We start from the raw sequence: 26,621 nt of genomic DNA, 5'->3' as shown, positions 1-26,621 counted from the left end.
CCCAACTATCCCAAATTTTGGGTTTATTCACCTCCTCCACCCCGACCCCATTCCCCAAAAAAACTGAAACCAAAGGCAGAAAATACCGAAAAAAGCTCCTTTTTAACGCACTTCACAAAAGCAGAACAACGAGGGCCCCTCCCCCAGCTGAGGCCTGGGAAAAGGCTCTGGAACTTGGACTTCCAAAAAAATCCCAAAAATAATAATAATAATCCTATTTAGACCAAGTCGTCGTGGCAACTACGACCCATTAAATAGAGGCCCAGGGCGGTGACGGGGTCACACAGAGCAAGGGGATGGGAGGGGGGAGGAAAGGGGTGGAAATGTCAGGATTTGGGGTGGATTTGGGGAGGATTTGGGGCGGATTTGGGTGGTTTTGGGGTTTATCTGTACTGGTAACTCATGCTGTGCTCGCTCCTGCCGTAGCCGCCCTGCGACGCCTGGTACGAGCTCGGGGCGCCGCTGTAGTTCTGGGAGCCTGGAGAGCTGTAGTTGGACTGGGAGGAGTATCCACCTGTGGGGAGGAGGAGGAGGGGAGGAAGGAGGAGGAAGATGAAGGAGGAAGAAGAGGAGGAGAAGGAGCAGGAAGTAGGAGGAAGGAGATGGAGGAGGATGAAGGAGAAGGAGTAAGAGGAGGACGATGAAAGGATGAAGGAGAAGGAAGGAGGAGGAGAAGAAAGAGGAGAAAGTGGAGAAAGAGGAGGAAGATGAGGAAAAGAAGGAAAAGAAGGAAAAGGAGAAGGAAGTAGGAGGAAGGAGGAGAAGGAGGAAGAGGAGGACGACGAGAGGATGAAGGAGGAGGAGAAGGAGGAAGAAGAGGAGGAGGAGAAGGAAGTAAGAGGAAGGAGGAGAAGGAGATGGAGGAAGATGAAGGAGAAGGAGGAAGAGGAGGATGATGAGAGGATGAAGGAGGAGGAAGGAGGAAGAGAAGAAAGAGTAGGGAAGAGGAGGAGGAGGGAGGAGAAGAAAGAGAAAGTGAAGAAAGAGGAGGAGGAGGAAGAATAGAAGGATGGAGGAGGAGGAAGATGAAGGAAGAGGAGGAAGAAGAAGAGCAGGGTTACTCCCTGTGCACCCCCAGCCCCTCCCCTGTGCCCAGCCCATACTGACCTGCCTTACCTTGGTAGGAGGAGCCCCCTGAGCCCCCCGAGCCCCCGTAGCCCCCGTGGGAGCCCGAGCTGTAGGAGCCGCCCCCCGAGTAGCTGCTGCCGCCGCCACCACGGCCACTGCTGCTGCTGTAACCTGCAGGGGGGAACAAAACAGGGGTGAGGGACCCCAGAAACACAAAATGGGGGTGAGGGTGTGGGGAGAGACCCCTCGGGTTCAGCTCGACCCCCTGGGTTCAACTGGACCCCCTGGGGACCCCCGGTTCCAGGGGGATTTGGGGGATCCTCACCCTGCCCTGCTCTGTCCCCTCTCCCTGGCACTGACCCAGCCCAGCCCCAAATTGAGGGATTTGGCCCCAAACCTCCTCAAAATCCCAGTTCCAGTTCCAGGAGGAGCAGCTGGGAGTGACTGGGACACACTGGGAGTCAATGAGACACACTGGGAGTGGCTGGGATACACTAGGAGCAGCACCTGGAGTTAACTGGGAGTCACTGGGACACACTGGGAGTCACTGGGAGTTGCTGGGAAGGGCTGGGGGCAGTACCCAGGGTTAACTGGGAGTCACTGGGACACACTGGGAGTCACTGGGACACACTGGGAGTCACTGGGACACACTGGGAGTTTCTGGGAAGGGCTGGGGGCAGCACCCAGGGTTAACTGGGAGTCACTGGGACACACTGGGAGTCACTGGGAGTTGCTGGGAAGGGCTGGGGGCAGTACCCAGGGTTAACTGGGAGTCACTGGGACACACTGGGAGTCACTGGGACACACTGGGAGTCACTGGGACACACTGGGAGTTTCTGGGAAGGGCTGGGGGCAGCACCCAGGGTTAACTGGGAGTCACTGGGACACACTGGGAGTCACTGGGAGTTGCTGGGAAGGGCTGGGGGCAGTAGCCAGGGTTAACTGGGAGCTACTAGGACACCCCAACCTCAACCTGGACCCCAAACCCCCCCAAATCCCCCTCCCCTGCAGTCTCTCACTGTATTTGCTCTCATAGCTTTAGTGAGACCCCAACCCCACCCCAAATCCCCCCAAATCCCCCTCCCCACCATCACTCACTGTATTTGCTCTCGTAGCTGTAGTCAGAGCCCAAGCCCACCCCAAATCCCCCCAAATCCCCCCTCCCCACCATCACTCACTGTATTTGCTCTTGTAGCTGTAGTCAGAGCAACAACCCCACCCCAAATCCCCCCAAATCCCCCCTCCCCACCATCACTCACTGTATTTGCTCTCGTAGCTGTAGTCAGACCCCAACCCCACCCCAAATCCCCCTCCCCACCATCACTCACTGTATTTGCTCTCGTAGCTGTAGTCAGACCCCAACCCCACCCCAAATCCCCCCAAATCCCCCTCCCCACCATCACTCACTGTATTTGCTCTCGTAGCTGTAGTCAGACCCCAACCCCACCCAAATCCCCCTCCCCACCATCACTCACTGTATTTGCTCTCGTAGCTGTAGTCAGAGCCCAACCCCACCCCAAATCCCCCCTCCCCACCATCACTCACTGTATTTGCTCTCGTAGCTGTAGTCAGAGCCCAACCCCACCCCAAATCCCCCCAAATCCCCCTCCCCACCATCACTCACTGTATTTGCTCTCGTAGCTGTAGTCAGAGCCCCCTCCAGGTGAGTTGTACGAGTTGGAGTACGAGTAGCCGCCCTGCCCGTGCCCGTAGCCCTTCTGCTTGCCCTGCCCGGGCCCGTAGCCGCCGTACTGGCCCTGCCCGTAGGGCTGCTGGCCCTGGTGGCCGCCGTAGCCGGAGCTGTAGGAGCCCTTCTGGCCCCCCCCCGTGCTGCTGCTTCTTGCCCCCGTGCTTGGGGGGCGCGGGGGCCCCGCTGTAGCCGTCGCCCCCCTGGTAATAGGAGCCGTAGCCCGAGGAGCCGCCGCCGCCGCCGCCCCCCGAGTTGGAGTGGCCACCGTTGCTGTAGAACTGGCCTGGGGGGAGAGGGGGGGTCAGTGTTGCTCTCCCAGGGAGGGGGGGGCAGGTTTTTGGGGTCTGGAGGTGATGGAGACCCCCTCGGCTGGCTGGGATCACCAGTGGGTTGGTGGCTGTGGTGAAATTCCCAGCCAGACGCCACAGCTGGAGACACTCCTGGGATGGATTCACACCCAAAATACTGCCAGGAACTCCAGCAGGGATCCATCCCTGTGATCCATCCCTGTGATCCCAGAGGGATCCATCCCTGTGATCCCAGCAGGGATCTCCCATCCAGATCCATCCCAGTGATTCCAGCAGGATTCCATCCCTGTGATCCCAGCAGGGATCTCCCATCCAGATCCATCCCAGTGATCCCAGAGGGATCCATCCCTGTGATCCATCCCAGTGATTCTAGCAGGATAGATCCATCTTTGTGATCCCAGCAGGATCTATCCAGATCCATTCTTGTGATCCCAGCAGGATCCATCCAGATCCATCCCTTTGATTCCAGCAAGGATCTCCCTGTGATCCATCCCAGTGATCCCAGCAGGGATCTCCCATCCAGATCCATCCCAGTGATCCCAGCAGGGATCTCCCATCCAAACCCATCCCAGTGATCCCAGCAGGCAAAAGACCAGAATCACTCACTGTAGCCAGCAGTGGCAGAGTTCCCTCCGTAGCCGTAGCTGCCGTACCCGGATCCTGGAGCAGGAGGAGAAAATGTTGGAGTGAACAGAGATTCCAGGGGGAAAATGTTCTGAATTTGGGGAGTCATTCCCACATGGGGAGCTCTGGGAAATCCAAGTGACATGGACACAAAACCAGAGGGGATTTGTTCCCTCACTGGGATTTGGGGGGCTCTGGAAGGTCCAGGAGCCAATGTCAGAGTGGGGGGGGGGGGGTCACTCCCTGATGGAAGGTTCTGGAATGCCCAGGACCCAAAACCACAATGCTGGAGTGGTTACTCCCTCATGGAATGTTCTGGAATCTCCAGGAGCCATGGACACCACACCTGAGGGGGATTCATTCCCTCACAGGGATTTGGGGGGCTCTGGAATGCCCAGGACCCAAAACCACAATGCTGGAGTGGTTACTCCCTCATGGAATGTTCTGGAATCTCCAGGAGCCATGGACACCACACCTGAGGGGGATTCATTCCCTCACAGGGATTTGAGGGACTCTGGAATCTCCAAGATCCATGGACACAAAGCCAGAGGGGGATTTGATCCCTCAGAGAGACTTGGGGGGGCTCCGGAACATCCATAACCCAAACCCACAACGCTGGGGGTGGGGAAGGGGGGGTGTCATCCCCTCATGGAAGGTTCTAGCACATCCAGGAGCCATGGACACCCCCCCAGGGGGGCTGTGACCCCTGCCCCTCTGCTGGCCCTCACCTGTGTTCAGGTAGCCGCCGTGGTTGCCGCCGTAGCCGCCCCGGCCTCGCCCCCGGCCCCTCATGTTGCCGCCGCGGCCTCGGCCCCGCATGTTGGGGGGTGGGGGGGCCTCGTTGTGCATGGGGCCACCCCCCATCCCAAACCCTGGGTTGTGCTGCTGTGGGGACAAAGGGGAGGGGACACAGGGGTCACTTGGAGCTGGGGGTTTATGGGAAATTCCAAAAAAACCCCTTCCAAAACAGGACGGTGCTTCCCCAGAGTCAGAGCCACCCCAAATTTGGGCACCTCCAAATCCTGAGGTTTTCCCTCAGAACCTTGTGGGGTTTGGGCTTCCAAGGGGTTTGATCTGCTCCCAATGCCACAAAAGGATCAGACCCCAGAGCCAGGGGCTGGGGAGTCACCCCAGAGTCAGACCCCAGAGGTTTCCCACTCCAGACCAGTTCCCATCTCTCTTTTCCCACTCCACACCAGTTCCCATTGGCTTTTCCCACTCCAGACCAGTTCCCATCCCTCTGTACTCACTCCAGACCAGTTCCCATCTCTCTGTACTCACTCCACACCAGTTCCCATCTCTCTTTACCCACTCTAGACCAGTTCCCATCTCCCTTTTCCCACTCCACACCAGTTCCCATTGGCTTTTCCCACTCCAGACCAGTTCCCAATGCTCTTTTCCCACTCCACACCAGTTCCCATCTCTCTTTTCCCACTCTAGACCAGTTCCCATTGGCTTTTCCCACTCCAGACCAGTTCCCATCTCTCTTTTCCCACTCCACACCAGTTCCCATCTCTCTTTTCCCACTCCACACCAGTTCCCATCTCTCTTTTCCCACTCCACACCAGTTCCCATCTCTCTTTTCCCACTCCACACCAGTTCCCATCTCTCTTTTCCCACTCCACACCAGTTCCCATCTCTCTTTACCCACTCTAGACCAGTTCCCATCTCCCTTTTCCCACTCCACACCAGTTCCCATTGGCTTTTCCCACTCCAGACCAGTTCCCATCTCTCTTTTCCCACTCCACACCAGTTCCCATCTCTCTTTACCCACTCTAGACCAGTTCCCATCTCCCTTTTCCCACTCCACACCAGTTCCCATTGGCTTTTCCCACTCCAGACCAGTTCCCAATGCTCTTTTCCCACTCCACACCAGTTCCCATCTCTCATTTCTCATTCCAGACCAGTTCCCATTGCTTTACCCACTCCAGACCAGTTTCCTTTGCCATTTTCCCACTCCAGACCAGTTTCCTTTGCCATTTTCCCATTCCAGACCAGTTCCAATCAGTCTTTTCCTGCTTTAGACCAGTCCTGATCTGTATTTTCTGATCTTGGCCTGGCTCCCATCTCTCTTTTCCCACTCCACACCAGTTCCCACTGCTCCTTTCCCACTCCAGAGCTGGGGGACTGTGGATTTCACTCACTTTGACTGGGAATTTGGGGCCACCCCTGGCCTGGACAGGGGCTCTTTTCTTCTTGTTCTGCTCGATGGCCACGGGAGCGTCGGGGAACAGCTTCTCCAGCGCGGCCAGCGCCGCGTAGGCTTTGGCCACCTTCTTGTTGGAGCCTGCACCTTGGAACTTCTGCCCATCCACCTCCACCTGGGCAAGGGGTGGAACCACACAGTGAAGCAGGAAAAGACTGGAGAGCTACAGGGAATCCCAGGCTGATGGGCTTTGAAAGGTTCCTCCCAACCCAAATGCGCTGGGTTGATGTGGGCAGAAATGTGAATTCTGTCACCATTTGTTAAATCAGGTGGGGCAGTGATTGATCATCTCTGTGGCACTAATTATCTGCTAATGGGCCATCTTTAAACCAGATGGGCAATCATCTTTATCTTTCCTACAGCCCATCCTCCCTCCAGGAGTAATCTCCTGTTAATGGGCCATTGTTTCAAACTGGGTGTGGCAGTGACTGTTATCCCAGCGGGAGATATCTCCTGTTAATGGGCCATTGTTTCAAACTGGGTGTGGCAGTGACTGTTATCCCAGCGGGAGATATCTCCTGTTAATGGGCCATTGTTTCAAACTGGGTGTGGCAGTGACTCTTATCCCAGTGGGAGATATCTCCTGTTAATGGGCCATTGTTTCAAACTGGGTGTGGCAGTGCCCCTGATCTCCTGGCACACATTCTCTGCTAATGGGCCATCTTTAAACCAGCTGGGCAATCATCTTTATCTTCCCACAGCCCATCCTCCCTCCAGGAGATATCTCCTGTTCATGGCCACTGAGTCCCAGTGCATGACTGATAAAATTCCATCATCCCACTGGGAGATGCTCCACCCAGGGGAGGAGGCAAACCTTTCCTACCCAGATAAAAAATGAGATTTTAGACAGAAAGATATTGTCTTTCCACTGGATTCCAGAGGAAAACCAGACCCTTCCACATCATCCCTGGAGCTTCAGAGGAAACTGCACCTTCTCCAGGAGCACTGCTCCAGCTGAGCCACATCTGCCCCTGCAGGAGGATGCAGCACCATGGAATGGGACTGTGCCACCACCCTGACTGACTGACTGTGCCAGCTTGGATTCTGACTCTGGCAGGGTTGGGATTGTTCTGTGTAATACTGCATTGCTATTGCAATTTTCATAGAACTGTTATTCCTATTCCCATATCTTTGCCTGAGTGCTCCTTAATATCAAAACTATAATAATTTGGAGGGGGGGGGGTTACATTCTCCATTTCAAAGAGAAGCTTCTGCCTTCATTGGCAAAAATCTGTCCTTCAACACATGGATTTGGTGATTTAAACTCCAGGGAAGGGGATGATCTCTCTGTGGTTGGGGTGGCTCTGTGTCCCCTGGTGTCCCCTGGTGTCCCCTGACCTCCATGACGAAGCGTTTGTCGTGGCTCCCTCCTGTCTCTGAGATCAGCTCGTACTTGAGCCCGCGCCGCTTCTCGTTCAGCTCCATCACCGGGTTCTTGCCGTGCTTGGTCAGGATTGGTCCCTGCTGCTTCACGTTCTGGGGGCACAGAAAACCTGGCTGAGTCCCAAAAACCCAAAAATTCCACAGGGAGCTGAGTCCCAAAATCCCACAAGGAGCTGAGTCCCAAAAACCCACAGGGAGCTGAGTCCCAAAATCAGACAGGGAGCTGAGTCCCAAAATCAGACAGGGAGCCAAGTCCCAAAATCCCACAGGGAGCTGAGTCCCAGTGTCCCAGTGACCCCAAACCAGCAGCAGCACTGGTGCCAGTGTCCCAGTGACCTCAAACCAGCACCAGCACTGGTGCCAGTGTCCCAGTGACCCCAAACCCAGTGGTGTCAGTGTCCCAGTGACCCCAAACCCGTGGTGCCAGTGTCCCAGTGACCCCAAACCAGTGGTGCCAGTGTCCCAGTGACCCCAAACCCAGTGGTGCCAGTGTCCCAGTGACCCCAAACCCAGTGGTGCCAGTGTCCCAGTGACCCCAAACCCAGTGGTGCCAGTGTCCCAGTGACCCCAAACCCAGTGGTGCCAGTGTCCCAGTGACCCCAAACCAGCAGCAGCACTGGTGCCAGTGTCCCAGTGACCCCAAACCCGTGGTGCCAGTGTCCCAGTGACCCCAAACCAGCAGCAGCACTGGTGCCAGTGTCCCAGTGACCCCAAACCCAGTGGTGCCAGTGTCCCAGTGACCCCAAACCAGCAGCAGCACTGGTGCCAGTGTCCCAGTGACCCCAAACCAGCAGCAGCACTGGTGCCAGTGTCCCAGTGACCCCAAACCCAGTGGTGCCAGTGTCCCAGTGACCCCAAACCCAGTGGTGCCAGTGTCCCAGTGACCCCAAACCCAGTGGTGCCAGTGTCCCAGTGACCCCAAACCCGTGGTGCCAGTGTCCCAGTGACCCCAAACCAGCAGCAGCACTGGTGCCAGTGTCCCAGTGACCCCAAACCCAGTGGTGCCAGTGTCCCAGTGACCCCAAACCCGTGGTGCCAATGTCCCAGGCCGTGTTCCCTGCCCCCTGTCCCCTGACTCACCTCAGGGCTCTGCTCTGAAGGTGGTGATGCTGCTGTGGGTGTGCTCACAGCCTCCACCACGGGCGGAGGTGCCACCACCACCGGCTTGGTCTCCGTCTCCTCGGCCGACTCGTCGCCCTTGCTGGACTCCTTGCCCTCCACCCCGGTGGGCAAACCCATGTCCTGCAGCACCTGGGGGGCACAGGGAGCTCAGGGGCCGAGCTCCAGCCCCCCCAGCTCAGGAGAACACTGGGGTGGAGCTGCAGGCTGCTCATTGGTGCTTGGCTTTCCCCAAACCTGCAGCAACTCCGGGCACTGGGAGCTCCCGGGGCTGTTCCCACCCCACCCTGGAGCTTCTGGAAGTTTTCCCATTCCCATTTCCTATTCCCATATTCCCACATTCCCATTCCCATATTCCCACATTCCTATATTCCCACATTTCCAGTCCCATTCTCCATTCCCTATTCCACATCCCCATTCCCCATCCCCATTCCCACTCCCATTTCCCATTCCCATCCCCATTCCCACTCCCATTTCCCATTCCCATTCCCATTCCCATTCCCATCCCCATCCCCATTCCCACTCCCATTCCCATCCCCATTCCCACTCCCATTCCTCATTCCCACTCCCATTTCACATTCCCATTCCCACTCCCATTTCCATTCCCACTCCCATTCCTCATTCCCACTCCCATTTCACATTCCCATTCCCACTCCCATTCCCATCCCCATTCCCACTCCCATTTCCCATTCCCACTCCCATTCCCCATTCCCATTCCCATCCCCATCCCCATTCCCCCTCCACATTCCCATTCCCCATTCCCATTCCCATTCCCCATTCCCATTCCCATCCCCATCCCCATCCCCATCCCCATTCCCATCCCCATCCCCATCCCCATCCCCATTCCCATTCCCATTTTGCCATCCCCACATTCCCACATTCCCATCCCCACATTCCCACATTCCCATCCCCACATTCCCACATTCCCATCCCCACATTCCCATCCCCACATTCCCACATTCCCATTCCCAAATTCCCATCCCTCTCCCACCTTCACAGCCACGTGCAGCTTGGCTGTTTTCTTGGAGGGCCCCGAGGCCTCGAAGGTGCTGCCGTCGATCTCCACGGACATGGTGAAGATGGGGGCGTGCACGGGCCCAGTCTGGGACACCAGTTTGTACTGGAGGCCTGGTTTGAGCTGGTTCAGCTTCATCAGAGCATTCATGGCCTGGGGAGGCTCCAGCTTTTCCTCTGCATGGAGCAAAAACCAGCCCTGAGACCCGGCAGCAGCTCCTTCCCAAAACTAGAACTGGCTCCACACCAGAATTTCCCAGTCTGGGGCCAGTTCCAGTTGGTGTTTTTTAGTTTCTGGCCAGTACTGATGGGCATCTGCTAATTCCAGACCAGTTCCCATGGGGCTGTTCCCATTCCAGACCAGTTCCCATGGGGCTGTTCCCATTCCAGACCAGTTCCCATGGGGCTGTTCCCATTCCAAACCAGTTCCCATGGGGCTGTTCCTATTCCAAACCAGTTCCCATGGGGCTGTTCCCATTCCAGACCAGTTCCCATGGGCTGTTCCCATTCCAGACCAGTTCCCATGGGGCTGTTCCCATTCCAGACCAGTTCCCATGGGCTGTTCCCACTCCACACCAGTTCCCATCAGTATTTTCCAATTGCAAATCAGTTCTGAGTGGTCTTTTCCCATTTTAGACCAGTCCTGACCAGTACTTTGTGATCTCAGACCAGTTTCAACAGGTTCTTTCTCTTTCTAGACCAGTTCCACCTGGTCTTTTCCCAATTCCAGACCATTTCTCATTGACCTTTCCCAATTCCAGACCAGTCCCCATTGACCTTGCCCAATTCCAGACCAGTCTCATTGACCTTTCCCAATTCCAGACCAGTCTCCATTAACCTTTCCCAATTCCAGACCAGTCCCCATTAATCTTTCCCAATTCCAGACCAGTTCCCACTGACCTTTCCTAATTCCAGACCAGTCCCCATTAACCTTTCCTAATTCCAGACCAGTCCCCATTAACCTTTCCTAATTCCAGACCAGTCCCCATTAACCCTTCCCAATTCCAGACCAGTCCCCATTAACCTTTCCTAATTCCAGACCAGTCCCCATTAACCCTTCCCAATTCCAGACCAGTCCCCATTAACCTTTCCCAATTCCAGACCAGTCCCCATTAACCTTTCCTAATTCCAGACCAGTCCCCATTAACCTTTCCCAATTCCAGACCAGTTCTGACCAGTCTTTCCCTATTTCACACCAACTCCCATCACTCTTTCCCCATTCCACACAAATCCTGATCTTTTCTTTGATCCCAGTTTTGCAGATCTCCCAGTTTTAAGTTACTTCAGCCAACCCCACACCCTGCACCCCAATTTCCACCCTCCCCAATCCTCCACCTGAGCCCCCCCAGGCTGTACCTACCTTTCATTAACTCAATACCTTTTTTCTGAATCTTCTTTTTCTTTTTGCTGGGGGATTTCTCCTCCCCATCCTCCTCCATGGGTCGTTTCATGGGGGTCACTGCGTACGTGGTGCTGGGCGGGATCTGAACTGCAGTGAGGAGCACAAACCCTAAATCCCCTCATTTCCCCCCAGACCCCAGGGATGGGGTCAGCCCCTCCCAGTACGTACCAGTATAATCCACTGGGTTCTCGTTCTTTGGTTTCTTGGGCATTTTGGAGGGCAGGGGGTCCATGCCCAGCACCTTGTGCAGCTGGCCGAAGGCGGCGAGGCGGAGGGCGTGCTGGGGACAGGACTGGGGGTCACTGGGAGCTGCTGGACACCCCCAGCCCCCCCAGCCCCCCCTCCTCAACTGGGGACCATCACCCAAAAAGGGAACCAGGAACCATTCGCTACTCAACACCTGATGCTTTGCTCTGGGGGGACAAACTGGGGGGATGTGTGTGAGGGGGGTGTGGGGTGAGTGTGGCAGTGAGTGACCACAGGGCTGAGTGACCACAGTGCTGAGTGATCACAGGGCTGAGTGACCACAGCACTGAGTGTCCACGGTGCTGAGTGACCACCAGGCTGAGTGACCACAGCACCATGTGACCACAGTGCTGTGTGACCATGGCAATGAGTGACCACAGCACTGAGTGACCACAGCACCATGTGACCACAGTGCTGTGTGATCATGGCACTGAGTGACCACAGCACTGAGTGACCACAGCACTGAGTGACCATGGTGCTGAGTGACTGCAGTGCTGAGTGACCACAGCACTAAGGGACCAGGGTGCTGAGGGACCACAGTGCTGAGTGACCACAGGGCTGAGTGGCCATCGTGCTAAGTGACCACAAAGCTGAGTGACCACAGCACTGAGCGACCAACAGCACCATGTGCCCATGGTATTGAGTGACTGCAGTGCTGTGCGACCACTGGGCTGAATGCCCACGGTGCTAAGTGCCCACAGTGCTGAGTGACCACAGCACTGAGTGTCACAGCACTGAGTGACCACAGCACTGAGTGACCACAGCACTGAGTGACCACAGCACTGAGTGTCACAGCACTGAGTGACCACAGCAATGAGTGTCACAGCACTGAGTGACCACAGCACTGAGTGACCACAGCACTGACTGACCACAGTACTGAGTGACCACAGCAATGAGTGTCACAGCACTGAGTGACCACAGCACTGAGTGACACAGCACTGAGTGACCACAGCAATGAGTGTCACAGCACTGAGTGACCACAGCACTGAGTGTCACAGCACTGAGTGACCACAGCACTGAGTGACCACAGTACTGAGGGCCCATGGTGCTGAGTGACCACAGCAGTGAGTGCCCAGCAGTGAGTGCCCAGCAGTGAGTGCCCACAGTACTGAGTGACCACAGTACTGAGTGCCCATGGTGCTGAGTGACACAGCACTGAGTGACCACAGCACTGAGGGCCCATGGTGCTGAGTGACACAGCACTGAGTGACCACAGCACTGAGTGCCCATGGTGCTGAGTGACCACAGCAGTGAGTGCCCAGCAGTGAGTGCCCAGCAGGGTCCAGTCTAAGTGGCCGAGGGAGCCGGGAGCGGAGCGAGCCGGGGGTCGGGAGGGGCCGCATGGAGGTCACACTATACCTGAGCACTCTGTGTGATATCTTCCCTTTGTTGTCTGTCTAGATGCCCAATAGCATCAGTGGCTTCTTTTTCACAAGGGTCATAAATACCAGAACCATCTGAAGGCAGGAAACAAGGAAGATATGCAGAGAATTATCCCGGGTCTCTACCCTAAATGCCCCGGGGCAGCTCCGAGGGGCGCGGGTTTGGGGCGTTTCGGGGGTTTTGGGGTTTCTGGGGGATTGGGGCTGTCTGGGAGCCAAACCCCACTGGGGCCTCTCCCTATGGGGCTCCCGACCGCCGGCGCCCCCCGCGCTGCTCCCGGCTCCGCTCACCTGAGGAGCTCAGCTGGCCTGGGCTCACCTGGCCTGAGGAGCTCAGCTGGCCTGGGCTCAGCTGGCCTGAGCTCATCTGGCCTGAGGAGCTCACATGGTCTGAGCTCACCTGGCCTGACCTCACCTGGCCTGAGGAGTTCAGCTGGCCTGAGCTCACTGGGCCAGAGCTCACCTGGCCAGAGCTCACTGGGCTGGAGCTCACTGGGCCAGAGCTCACCTGGCCAGAGCTCACCTGGCCTGAGCTCACTGGGTTGGAGCTCAGCTGGCCTGAGGAGCTCACCTGGCCAGAGCTCACCTGGCCTGAGCTCACTGGGCTGGAGCTCACCTGGCCTGAGCTCACCTGGCCTGAGCTCACCTGGCCTGAGCTCAGCTGGCTGGAGCTCACCTGGCCTGAGCTCACCTGGCCAGAGGAGCTCAGCTGGAGCTCACCTGGCCTGAGAACCTCAGCTGGCTGGAGCTCACCTGGCCTGAGCTCAGCTGGCTGGAGCTCACCTGGCCTGAGCTCACTGGGCTGAAGCTCACCTGGCCTGAGGAGCTCAGCTGGCCTGAGGAGCTCAGCTGGAGCTCACCTGGCCTGAGGAGCTCAGCTGGCCTGAGGAGCTCACCTGGCTGGAGCTCACCTGGCCTGAGGAGCTCAGCTGGAGCTCACCTGGCCTGGGCTCAGCTGGCTGGAGCTCACCTGGCCTGAGGAGCTCACTGTCCCCAGCTCACCTGTCCAGAGCTGACCTGGGCAGAGAGCTCACCTGTCCCAGCTGACCTGGCCTGAGCTGACCTGGGCAGAGAGCTCACCTGTCCCAGCTGACCTGGCCCAGCTCACCTGGCATGACGATGCCCGAGGCCAGGCACTCCAGCACCCGGCGCAGCGCCTCGCCCGCGCCCATCGGCCGGTTCGCCGTCCCGATGGATTTCTCACACAGCAGCTCCAGGGGCTGCAAGGCAACGAGGGCACTGAGGGAGGGCTGGGGGGAAATGGGACCCTGGAAGGGGATCCAGAGAGGAAATGGGATCCTGGAAAGGGATCCAGAAAGGAAATGGGATCCTGGAAAGGGGATCCAGAAAGGAAATGGGATCCTGGAAAGGGGATCCAGAAAGGAAATGGGATCCTGGAAAGGGATCCAGAAAGGAAATGGGATCCTGGAAAAGGGGATCCAGAAAGGAAATGGGATCCTGGAAAGGGGATCCAGAAAGGAAATGGGATCCTGGAAAAGGGATCCAGAGAGGAAATGGGATCCTGGAAAGGGGATCCAGAGAGGAAATGGGATCCTGGAAAGGGATCCAGAAAGGAAATGGGATCCTGGAAAGGGGATCCAGAAAGGAAATGGGATCCTGGAAAGGGGATCCAGAAAGGAAATGGGATCCTGGAAAGGGATCCAGAAAGGAAATGGGATCCTGCAAAAGGGGATCCAGAAAGGAAATGGGATCCTGGAAAGGGATCCAGAAAGGAAATGGGATCCTGGAAAGGGGATCCAGAAAGGAAATGGGATCCTGGAAAGGGGATCTGGGATGGGGATCCAAAAAGGAAATGGGATCCTGGAAAAGGGATTCAGAAAGGAAATGGGATCCTGGAAAAGGGATCCAGAAAGGAAATGGGATCCTGGAAAGGGATCTGGGATGGGGATCCAGAGGAAATGGGATCCTGGAAAGGGATCTGGGATGGGGATCCAAAAAGAAAATCGGATACTGGGAAGGGATCTGGGATGGGGATTCAAAAAGGAAATGGGATCCTGGAAAAGAGGATCCAGAAAGGAAATGGGATCCTGGAAGGGGATCTGGGATGGGGATCCAGAAAGGAAATGGGATCCTGGAAAAGGGATTCAGAAAGGAAATGGGATCCTGGAAAAGGGATCCAGAAAGGAAATGGGATCCTGGAAAGGGATCTGGGATGGGGATCCAGAGGAAATGGGATCCTGGAAAGGGATCTGGGATGGGGATCCAAAAAGAAAATCGGATACTGGGAAGGGATCTGGGATGGGGATTCAAAAAGGAAATGGGATCCTGGAAAAGAGGATCCAGAAAGGAAATGGGATCCTGGAAGGGGATCTGGGATGGGGATCCAGAAAGGAAATGGGATCCTGGAAGGGGATCTGGGATGGAGATCCAGAGGAAATGGGATCCTGGAAAGGGATCTGGGATGGGGATCCAGAGGAAATGGGATCCTGGAAGGGGATCTGGGATGGGGATCCAAAAAGGAAATGGGATCCTGGGAAGGGATCTGGGATGGGGATCCAGAAAGGAAATGGGATCCTGGAAGGGGATCTGGAATGGGGATCCAGAGGAAATGGGATCCTGGGAAGGGATCTGGGATGGGGATCCAGAGGAAATGGGATCCAGAGGAAATGGGATCCTGGGAAGGGATCTGGGATGGGGATCCAGAGGAAATGGGATCCTGGGAAGGGATCTGGGACAGAGATCCAGAGGGGAAATGGAGCCTGGAAAGGAATCTGGGAGAAGGGCCCCCAAAAAAGAAACCCTTTGGAATGGGATCATGGGAGAGGGATCCCAGAGAGGGAGCCTGGAATGGAAATGGAACCCAGGAAAGGGAGCCTGGGAAAGGGATCTGGGAGAAGGATCCCAAAAAAGGAATCCCAGAGAGGGAACCCGGAGAGGAAATGGAACCCTGGAAAAGGATCTGGGACAGGGAACCCAGAGAGGAAATCTGGACGGGGATTTGGGAGAAGGGCCCCAAAAAGGAGATCCTGGAAAAAGGGACCCCCTGGAAAGGGATCCCCTGGAATGGGATCCTGGGAAGGGATCCTGGGAGTGGGATCCCAGAGAGGGACCCTGGGAAAGGAATTTGGGAAAGGGTCCCAGAAAAAGAGATCCTGGTAAAAGGACCCAGTGGAAAGGGATCCTGGGACCCCAGGGAACACTCTGGGAAAAGGGAACCCCTGGGATGGGATCCTGGGACCCCAGGAACACTCTGGACAAAGGGATCCTAAATTGGGATCCTGGGACCCCAGGAACACTCTGGACAAAGGGATCCTAAATTGGGATCCTGGGACCCCAGGAACACTCTGGACAAAGGGATCCTAAATTGGGATCCTGGGACCCCAGGAACACTCTGGACAAAGGGATCCTAAATTGGGATCCTGGGAAGGGACCCCAGGAACACTCTGGACAAAGGGATCCTAAATTGGGATCCTGGGAAGTGACCCCAGGAACACTCTGGACAAAGGGATCCTAAATTGGGATCCTGGGACCCCAGGAACACTCTGGACAAAGGGATCCTAAATTGGGATCCTGGGAAGGGACCCCAGGAACACTCTGGACAAAGGGATCCTAAATTGGGATCCTGGGAAGTGACCCCAGGAACACTCTGGACAAAGGGATCCTAAATTGGGATCCTGGGAAGGAACCCCAGGAACACTCTGGACAAAGGGATCCTAAATTGGGATCCTGGGACCCCAGGAACACTCTGGACAAAGGGATCCTAAATTGGGATCCTGGGAAGGGACCCCAGGAACACTCTGGACAAAGGGATCCTAAATTGGGATCCTGGGAAGTGACCCCAGGAACACTCTGGACAAAGGGATCCTAAATTGGGATCCTGGGACCCCAGGAACACTCTGGACAAAGGGATCCTAAATTGGGATCCTGGGATCCCAGGAACACTCTGGACAAAGGGATCCTAAATTGGGATCCTGGGAAGGGACCCCAGGAACACTCTGGACAAAGGGATCCTAAATTGGGATCCTGGAGTGGGATCCCAGGAAGGGCTCCAGGGAAGGGACACCTCCAGGAGCAGCTGCCGGGTCCCAAAGCAGGAAGGAGCCAGGCTGTGAAATCATGATAAAAGTTTGATAACAAGGTGATTAGGTAATTAATAAAACAAGCTGGGGATGTGATTTGATAAGATAAAGTTGTTTGGTAAATGATGAAACTGTTTGTTAATGGATAAAGGGAGCTGATGATGGTCTTTGAGTGGTTTGGTAATTGATATTGGTAATTGATAAAACTATTTGATAATAGGACTTGAATAATGATAAAAATATTTCAAAATAATGTGATTTGAGACTTTGTATTTGACAATACCAAGACTTGATAATTTATAACACAATTTGATAATGATGTGGTTTGATAGTTGATAAAATAACTTGATAATGAGAATGATGTGGATTGATAACTCACAGAAACAACAATTTGATAATGATGTGGGTTGATAACTGATAAAAGAATTTGATAATGGATGTGGTTGATAACTGATAAACCAACTTGATAATAAAAATTCTATGGTTTAATAACTGATAAAATAATTTGATAATAATAATGTGATTTGATAATTAAGAAAACAATTTGATGATGATAATGATGTGGTTTGGTAACTAACAAATGAATCTCATAGTTATAATTATATGGCTTGATAACTGATAAAAAATTTAGTAATGATAATGATGTGGTTTGATAACTGATAAAACAATCTGATAGTTACAATTATATGGTGTGACAACTGATAAAACAATTTGGTGATGATAATGATGTGGTTTGATAACTAATAAAACAATCTGATAGTTATAATTACACGGTTTGATAACTGATAAAACAATTTGGTGATGATAATGATGTGCTTTGATAACAGATAAAACAATTAGATAATGACAAGGCTTGACAGCTGATAGTGCTGACAATGATGTGATTTGGTAGCTGATAAAATGTTTTGATAAGAAGGTGATTCAACAAAACAACTCCACGTTAAGGTGAGTTGACAACTGATAAACCAATTCAGCAACAAGCTGAGCTGGTGCCTGATAAATCAATTCATCACCAATTTGAGAACCAGTTGTAATTAACAGAACAAGCTGATGAAGCAATTTGCACCCCTTTGATCCATTCCCCCCCAGACACCCCCCGAGCCGGGCTGGAGGGGGAGGGGGAGGGGAGGCATTACCCATCCTCGCAGCGGGGCCCAGGTGGGGACGCGCGTGCACAGGTCCCGCAGCACGCGGATGACGATGACGCACGACTTCAGCCCGTTGGCCCTGGCCTGCAAACGGAACCAAAACCACGGAGAGGCTTCACCAGCGAGCGGCCGCGCGCCCGCGGCGGCGCCGGGGAGGCTGGGCCGAGGAACGCCGGAGCCGGGGCACGGAGCCGGGGCACGGAGCGCGGGGCTGGGAGCGGCCGCGCCGGCCAACGCCTCGGCAGAGCTCATGGCCAAGGGGTTGGCCAAGGTCTTAGCCAAGGGGTTGGCGGAAGTCTTAGCTAAGGGGTTGGCCAAGGTCTTAGTCAAGGGGTTGGCCCAACTCCAAGACAAGGGGTTGGCCAAGGTCTTAGCCAAGGGATTGGCCAAGGTCCAAGCCAAGGGGTTGGCCAAGGTCTTAGCCAAGGGGTTGGCCAAGGTCTTAGTCAAGGGGTTGGCCAAGCTCCGAGCCAAGGGGTTGGCCAAGGTCTTAGCCAAGCGGTTGGCCAAGCTCCTGGCCAAGGGGTTGGCCAAGGTCTTAGTCAAGGGGTTGGCCAAGCTCCAAGCCAAGGGGTTGGCCAAGGTCTTAGCCAAGGGGTTGGCCAAGGTCTTAGCCAAGGGGTTGGCCAAGCTCCAAGCCAAGCGGTTGGCCAAGCTCCGAGCCAAGGGGTTGGCCAAGGTCTTAGTCAAGGGGTTGGCCAAGCTCCTGGCCAAGGTCTTAGCCAAGGGGTTGGCCAAGGTCTGAGCCAAGGGGTTGGCCAAGGTCTTAGCCAAGGGGTTGGCCAAGGTCATGGCCAAGGTTTTGGCCAAAGTCTTAGCCAAGGTCTTGACGAAGGTCTTAGCTAAGGTGTTGGTTGGCCAATAGGTTGGTCAAGCTTCTAGCCAAGGGGGTAGCCAAGGTCTCAGCTGAAAGTTTAGCCAAGTTCTTAGCCAAGGAGTTGGCCAAGGTCTTAGCCAAGGTGTTGGTTGGCCAAGAGGTTGTCCAAGGTCCTAGCTAAGGGCTTAGCCAAGGGGTTGATTGGCCAAGGTCTTCGCCAAGGATTTGGCCAAAGAGTTGGCCAAGGGGTTGGCCAAGGTCTTAGCTAAAGGCTTAGTCACGGTGTTGGTTGGCCAAAGTCTTAGCCAAGGTGCTGGTTGGCCAAGAGGTTGTCCAAGGTCCTAACTAAGGGCTTAGCCAAGGGGTTGGTTGGCCAAGGAGTTAGCCAAGGTCTTAACCAAGAGGTTGGCCTAAGACTTAGCCAAGGTGTTGGTTGGCCATGGTCTTCGGCAAAGTCTTGGCCAAGGTGTTGGTTGGCCAACATCTTAGCCAAGGAGTTGGCCAAGGTCTTTGCCAAGGTTTTGGTTGGCCCAGGCCTTAGTCAAGGGGTCGGCCAAGGTCTTAGCCAAGGTCCTGGCCAAGGGGACGTTCTCCTCACACACAGCAGCAGCTCCGGGGCTGCTCCGCACCGAGGCTCCAAAGTGACTCCAGCGCCCACAGTCCGGCACCTCCGAGCGACCGGCGGCCGCTTGAAACTCCAACTCCGACAAAAAAATCACTCAGCCCCTTAAAAAAGAAGTTTACCAACGCTTCTACTTTAAAGATAAATATAAGAACAAAATGCAAACCTGGAACCACTTGGCGTGGCGCAGAGACGCCAAGGCAGCAAGGCATTTCTGCCTGTCCAGAACGTCCGGGGAGTCGGTGACTGAGAGCGTTTCTAGTCGTGGATGGAATAAGAAGACAAGGCACGGTTTGACCAAGGGGCTTCTGTCGGGCCGAGGGGGATGAGGCAGCATCCTAACGGGCAGCGGAGGCTCCCAAAAAAATCCTGCTGGGATGTTGGGAGCGGGAGGGAAGGGGCTGCGGCCTCGCCTGGATGCAGGGGAGGCTCAATTCCCAGGGAGGGATGGGCTGGGAGGAGGAGGAGGAGGAGGAGGAGGAGGAGGAGGAGGAGGAAGAGGAAGAGGAGGAGGACAGAAATCGATCCTGGAGATGGATGGATTCAATCCTGGAGATGGATGGATGGATGGATGGATGGAGAGGCGGCAGCGAGGCCGGTGATGGGGGAATTTGAGGAGGGGGTGAAAGCCCCACTCTGCACTGGAGCACAGGGGCTGGGGAGGAGGGAGGAGGGGAGGGCCAGGCTCAGAGAGGATCCAGGGAAGCCTCGGCCCGAAGGATGGCTGCCCCGGCCCCGGCCCGCGACAGAGAACGTCCTGTTGGTCAAAGGTCCAGCGTCCCTAAAATCGACAAACTAGAAGGCTCGGAGAGATCAACACCAGAGATCAACAATCAAGAGCACAAAGAAGTGCCCGGTTTGTGCTGCAGCAAAACTGAGGAAAGGCCTGAAAGTCGCCCCAAAATCGCTGGAGATCAGGGTTTTAGATAAGGCTAGATAAGGCCGGCCCTACGGAGCCCGTGGGGATTGGAGAGCACAACCAAATTGGGATTCCAAAGGGAATTTGGAGGAGCTAACTTTATCCAAAACTCTGCATCGCTGAGGAGCTGGAGGAGCCCCCAGCAGCTGATGTTCTGCTGCAACACACACCGGGGAACATCCCGGAACATCCCGGTTCATGGACATGCAACTCCTCGGACAAAAAGCCTTTTAGGGTTTTTTTTTGTTTTGTTTTGGGTTTCTTAACCAAATCTGGTTTGTGTTTTCATGTCACTGCACTGACATGGCCGGGGAATACAACGAGATGATGAATTAGTGAACTAAAGGCTCAAGTGGAACCAAAAGAAAGGATAAAATAATAATACTTAAGGAAAAAATAATAATAATTAAAAAATAAATAAAAATAGAGCAAAATCCCGTGCGAAAGATGCTCTTCAGCTTCCGGATCAAGCGACACCGGGATCCCAGCGCAGGAATTTAGGTTTGGATTTGGCCAGGAAGAGCTGCCAGGGCTGGGGCTGAAGCTGAAGAGCACTTTCCTGCTGCTTCCTGGGGCCTGGGCCGGCCGTACCTCCGGCCAGCTGCTTCTCCAGCTCCTCCCTGACCACGGGAGATGTCAGGTGGATGGTCAGGCTCAGCGGAGGCTCCTTGGTGTTCTTGATGACGATGGCGGCGTCTGCCACCGACTGGATGATCTCGTACTTGTCCTCGGTGATGGCCTGCAGCAAGGTGGGGTGGGGTGAGATGGGTTGGGAAGCCCCTTCCAAGACAAAACTTTCCATGGTTTTATAATCCTGGAGCCCCTCTGCTCTGGAGAGAGCTGGGAATGTTCTCCTGGAGAGCTGCAGGAGAGCTGGAGAGGGACTGGGGATGAGGGATGGAGGGATAGGACACAGGGAATGGGTTCACCCTGGAGAATGGGGGGTTAGAGGGATTTTGGGGAGAAATTCCTTCCCAGAGGAGCTGTGGCTGCCCCTGATCCCTGGGAGTGCCCAAGGCCAGGCTGGAGCCACCTGGGACAGTGGAAAGTGTGGGAGCCATGGTAGGACTGGATCCATTCCAGGTTTAGGTGGGATTTTGGGAAGAAATATCAGGTGAGGGGCTGGGATGGGATTCCCAGAGGAGCTGTGGCTGCCCCTGATCCCTGGGAGTGCCCAAGGCCAGGCTGGATGGGGTTTGGAGCAGCCTGGGATAGTGGAAGGCATGAACAGGATGAGCTCCATTTCTCAAACCATTCCATAACCAATGAGTAGCTCATTTAGCAATCCCAAATTTCCAATCCAAATTTAGCAATCCCAATTTCCATACTCCTCTGGAAATGACTTCTCCAAGCTCTATCTTTAGGGACAGAACCATCCCAAAGAGAATTCAGGGACAGAACCACCCCAAAGGGAATTCAGGGACAGAACCATCCCAGAGGGAATTCAGGGACAGAACCACCCCAAACAGAATTCAGGGACAGAACCACCCCAAAGGGAATTCAGGGACAGAACCATCCCAGAGGGAATTCAGGGACAGAACCATCCCAAAGAGAATTCAGGGACAGAACCATCCCAAAGAGAATTCAGGGACAGAACCACCCCAAAGGGAATTCAGGGACAGAACCATCCCAGAGGGAATTCAGGGACAGAACCACCCCAGAGGGAATTCAGGGACAGAACCATCCCAAAGGGAATTCAGGGACAGAACCACCCCAGAGGGAATTCAGGGACAGAACCATCCCAGAGAGAATTCAGGGACAGAACCATCCCAAAGGGAATTCAGGGACAGAACCATCCCAAAGGGAATTCAGGGACAGAACCATCCCAAAGGGAATTCAGGGACAGAACCATCCCAGAGGGAACCATCCCAAAGAGAATTCAGGGACAGAACCACCCCAGAGGGAATTCAGGGACAGAACCATCCCAAAGGGAATTCAGGGACAGAACCATCCCAAAGGGAATTCAGGGACAGAACCATCCCAAAGGGAATTCAGGGACAGAACCACCCCAAAGGGAATTCAGGGACAGAACCATCCCAAAGGGAATTCAGGGACAGAACCACCCCAAAGGGAATTCAGGGACAGAACCACCCCAAAGGGAACCATCCCAAAGAGAATTCAGGGACAGAACCATCCCAAAGAGAATTCAGGGACAGAACCATCCCAGAGGGAATTCAGGGACAGAACCACCCCAAAGGGAATTCAGGGACAGAACCATCCCAGAGGGAATTCAGGGACAGAACCATCCCAGAGGGAATTCAGGGACAGAACCATCCCAAAGGAATCTCACCGCCAGCTGCACTCCCAGGTTATCGGCGACTTTCTCCAGCAGCTTGGCCGTGGGTTTGTCCTTGCACAGCAGCACCAGCTCCAGGTCCAGGTCCCCCTTCAGCAGGAGCCCTTTGGCCACCAGCCCCACACGCATCACCCCCCTCAGGGTCCTGGTCAGCTGCTCTGTGGCCTTCTGATCCCTGGGAAACAGAGCAGAGGGTCAGGATCAGTGAGGAGCAGCCACCCCAACTCTGCCCTGGGTAATTTTCAACTCCCCAGCTGGAGAACACAACTTTTACCCCAGCAGCCATGAAGTTTTTGGGATCTAAGGGAATTTTAGGGGAGCAGTCACCCCAACCCTGCCCTGGGTAATTCTCAACACCCCAACAACTTTTACCCCAGCAGCCAGCAGGTTTTTGGGATCTAAGGGAATTTTAGGGGCAGGATCATACAGAGCAGTCACCTCAACTCTGCCCTGGGTAATTCTCAACACCCCAATAACTTTTCCCCCAGCAGCCATGGGGTTTTTGGGATCTGAGGCAATTTTAGGGGAGCAGCCACCCCAACCTTGCACTGGTGAACTCTCCTCAAATCCCGACCCAAGGAACACAACTTTTCCCCCAGCAGCCATGGGGTTTTTGGGATCTAAGGCACTTTTAGGCTCTTTTCCTCACCCTCCCTCCTTGCCCTCCTCATCAGCTGCCGTCTCCATGCACTCAGTCTCTGGCTGCTCCCCGCTGACTTTCTCCTGCTCGTCGATCCAGTCGGAGACGGCTTTGAGCGCCCGCTCCGTGTGGGACACCATGTTCTGCACGGCCTCCAGCTCCTCCTGCGTGGGGTACACGGCCGAGTGCTTGGCCATCACGTGCCGGTCGTCGTTCACAAAGATCCTCATCGGGCGCTGCAGGGCAGTTGGGAGGGTTTAGGGAGATTTGGGGTGGGGGTGTCTTCACCCCACAGCCAGGATCCCACCCTGCTCCTCACCATTTTTGGTGCTCGCTGCCCGCCTGTAATGTTTTGAAGGTGTTTATTTGGATTTTTCCGGTCGCTGGAGGGTGGCAGCGCCGCGGCGTTGTGGGGTCTGGAAGGGACAGAGAGAGGGTGAGCTTGGGTAGGGACAGCAATTAGATCCCAACTCGTTAGGTAAATGAGTTTGTGCTCCCCAGGATTTATATCCCCCCTGCAGACTGATAGTGGAGGAGCACAGAGCACCCAAGCCTTATTTATTCCTTTTTATTCCCAAGAGGCTTTTCCAAAGTAGATAGAACTCTGCTCTCCACACTGGAGCAGCCAGCTGGGACAATTAATGAATGAATTAATTAACTGCATGCTCACATGCAGCCCTGGCAGAGCCCTCTGCCACATCCCTGTGGCACAGATCCCACATCCCTGTTTTTACCCCAAAACCACCCTGCTGCTTTTTCCTCACACGAGCCCAGAGGATGCACAGAGCCTCTTCCTTGGATTTATTAGGATAAACCCAGCTCAAAAGTCCTGGAATTTAACAGATTCAGCCCAAGTGACACCAAATTCCTGCTGGTTTTGTGGGCTAGCAGAGCCTTTTGTTCTGATTCCAGCACTTTGTTCCTTGGAATGGAGGAATGAGACCCTCTGGGCACTGCCCTGCCATTCCCAAAGGGAGAGGGGAAGGATCAGCACCTGCTCCAGCCAGGCTCATTAACCCAATAAAATTAATTCATTCAAACCCTGATTTCCCCTGACCAGTTCAATCCCAGCCCTGTGACACTTTCCTGGTAACTCCAAGGAAAACTCCACGGAAAACCCTGTGAGGATGAGGAAGATCATCATCATCCTCTGCCAAACCCCACCAAATCTGCAAATCCCACCTGGATTAGCCCAGAGCTCCCAGCCAAGCCCCATTTTGGGGCAGTTTTTCCCTTTTTCATGTATTTCCCATACCACAGCTCATTTTTCACCTTTTCCCTCCCCAATTTGTCGTTCAGCTCACCTTTTTAGGATAAAAACCAGGAAAACTCATTCCCTATAGCCACTGTACAGACACACAATTCCACCCAAGGAAACCCTTCTGATTCCAACCCTGCCAGTTCATTCACAGGATGACTTAATAGCGCCATAAATCTGGATTTAATTGTAATTAAACCCGGCTGAGCAGGGAGAATCATTCCACATGGAGTCTCCTGCTCTGGGCTGGGCCTTGAAGGCCCCGTTATTTCCCTTAAAATTCCCTCAATTTCCTCCAGGCTGGGTTAAGGAATGGGTTGAAATCCCTCCCTGCCATTCCTACAGTCAGAGAATCTCCCATTATCCCTCTTCTGGGATTGTTGGAGGGAGAAATCTGAGAGCTGATGCTCCAGCACCACCAGATTTGTGTCTTTTGTGCAGAAAAAGCAGAGATTTGGTTAAACCAGGAGCTCAGTCCTGACACAGCCCTTGGAAAGGGGATAAACCCCTGGAATTGCAGCTGGTTTCAGCTCCCACCCCCAGCAGGAATTCACCAAACTTCCCGCGCTCCCATCGAGCCTCCCAAGGGAAGGAGGGACTCTCCCAAAGGCGTTTTTGGCAGGACGGAGGGAAAAACAACCAAAGGACGTAAAAGATTGGAATTTCTAAACGTGAAGCCGCGCTGGGGGGATCGAGGCCGCGTTTTAAGGAGGAATTAATTGGTGGCTTTTTTTGTGTGTGTGTTTTGGCAGGATGGATGAGGAGGCAGCACAGGGAGCAATGAAGGAATCCCGGAGTGGAGCGAAGGGGGCACAAAGCCCCTCAGAGCTGCTGGATTTTGGGTTTTTTTAAAATCCCTGCGCGGCTGGAGCGGCGGGAAACGGGAGGGACAGAGGAAAAGCTGAGGAGAGGAGATCCTGCTGCTGAGGGGGAAAAGGGCTAAAATCCCCCCAAAAAGGGATGATCCCGCTGGATTCCCAGCCAGGGGTGAGGCGGGATAGGGAGGGAAAAGGATCTTTAAGCCCCTCCAAGGGGGATGATCGCAGCTCCTCTGTGATCCCCCAGAATATCCAACCCAGGGGAGGATGAGGGGTCGGGGAAGGATCAGACACCCTCAGACCTCTCCATCCCCGTCCCCACACGAGGGGACGAAAGCGAGGAGGGGGCGCGGAGGGTGAGGAGGGGGCGCGGAGGGTGAGGAGGGGGCGCGGAGGGTGAGGAGGGGGCGCGGGGGCCGCCGGGCGCTGCCGCCATTTGCAAGCGCGGCGCGAACAAAGCGGCGCCGGGCAGAAATGAGGGGAGCCGGGGGGAGCTCGGTGCGGTAGCCGCGACCCCCGGGCAGCGGCTCGGTCACCCCCGGTCCCTCGGGGCAATGCTGAGGGGGATCCGTGAGGGGACCCGGCCGCCCCCCCACACCCTCCCCTCACTCACCGCCGCCATTTTGTCTGCACACAATGGGCAGGGCGGGAGGGAGGGGACACGGGGGGGGCCGGGTCACCGTGTCCCGCCGCTCCCCCACCTCACACCGGCTCCTCCCGCCCCAGCACCGCCTCCACCCAGCCCGGCCCGGCTCGGCCCGGCTCGGCGTGGTTCCCCCCTCCTCCAGCGCGCGCGGTGCGGGCATGGCTCCTACCGGGACGCTGCCGGCGCTGCCTCGCGGGGGCGGCCCGGCCCGGCCCGGCCGGCGGGGCCCGGGAAGGGCCGGAGCGGGGCCGGAGCGGCCGCGGCGGGGCCGGAGCGGGGCCGGAGCGGGGGCCGGAGCGGCGGCGCCGGGACTGCGGCGGGGGCGGGGCCGCCGCCGGCGGGGGGCGCGCGCGCGCCGGGGGAGGCGGGGCCACGGGGGCGCGGACCAATGGGAAGGCGCGGAGAGAGGATGACTGACAGCGGGAAGAACGAATCGGAGAGGGCGGAGGGAGGGTGATGGACAGGGGGCGGGGAGGAGAGGGGGACGGGCATGGAGGGCGGGGATAAGCGGCGCGGGGGCGGGCTCGGACCAATGGGGTTGCGCGATATGTGGTGATTGACAAGCACTCGGACCAATAGGAGAGGGTGGTGCGGAGGGGGCGGGGCCGAGAGCGGTGGCGGGAACGGGCCGGGGGGGGCGGGCTGAGGGGAGCCCGTGAGGGGAGCGATGGCCGGACAGGATCCCCCTGAGGGGACGCGTCCGCCCGAGGCCCCGAAGCACCTCAGCCCAGCCAGTTCCACCGGCAACATCCTCCTCTGGCAAGGAATGAAAAGGTTTGACCTCAGAGTGCCTTTTCTGGAGGGGTTTGGTGGCAAAATCTGCTTTATACGAGGGCGACAACCTCAAAAATCACCTTTTTTGGAGGGGGTTGACCTCAAAACCACCTACGTTTGAGGGGGGTTTGTCCTCAAAACCACCTTTTCTGTAGGTTTGACCTCAAAAAATGCAAATTTTTCGGTGGCTTGACCTCAAAG

At 55.5% G+C, this 26,621-nt stretch overlaps 1 protein-coding gene across 1 annotated transcript; it reads right to left on the bottom strand.

Moving 5' to 3' along the window:
* Nucleotides 1-83: 83 nt before the first annotated feature.
* ILF3 (interleukin enhancer binding factor 3) lies at nucleotides 84-25,991 on the bottom strand. The gene is given in 21 exon segments (XM_079332708.1): nucleotides 84-514; nucleotides 1,108-1,239; nucleotides 2,693-2,894; nucleotides 2,896-3,041; nucleotides 3,673-3,726; nucleotides 4,419-4,575; nucleotides 5,835-6,011; nucleotides 7,235-7,372; nucleotides 8,360-8,530; nucleotides 9,390-9,589; nucleotides 10,791-10,901; nucleotides 10,983-11,094; nucleotides 12,420-12,517; nucleotides 13,551-13,662; nucleotides 17,619-17,714; nucleotides 19,236-19,327; nucleotides 20,580-20,727; nucleotides 22,279-22,459; nucleotides 22,934-23,160; nucleotides 23,244-23,340; nucleotides 25,816-25,991. Coding segments are annotated over 20 exon segments (2,688 nt in total). The 5' UTR covers nucleotides 23,247-23,340; nucleotides 25,816-25,991; the 3' UTR covers nucleotides 84-383.
* Nucleotides 25,992-26,621: the final 630 nt, after the last annotated feature.

The sequence above is a fragment of the Erithacus rubecula genome, assembly GCF_903797595.1.
Source record: "Erithacus rubecula genome assembly, contig: scaffold_454_arrow_ctg1, whole genome shotgun sequence".
Lineage (NCBI taxonomy): Eukaryota > Metazoa > Chordata > Aves > Passeriformes > Muscicapidae > Erithacus > Erithacus rubecula.
Note: the sequence above shows the minus strand (reverse complement) of the source record. Positions and strands in the feature narration are given on the sequence as shown.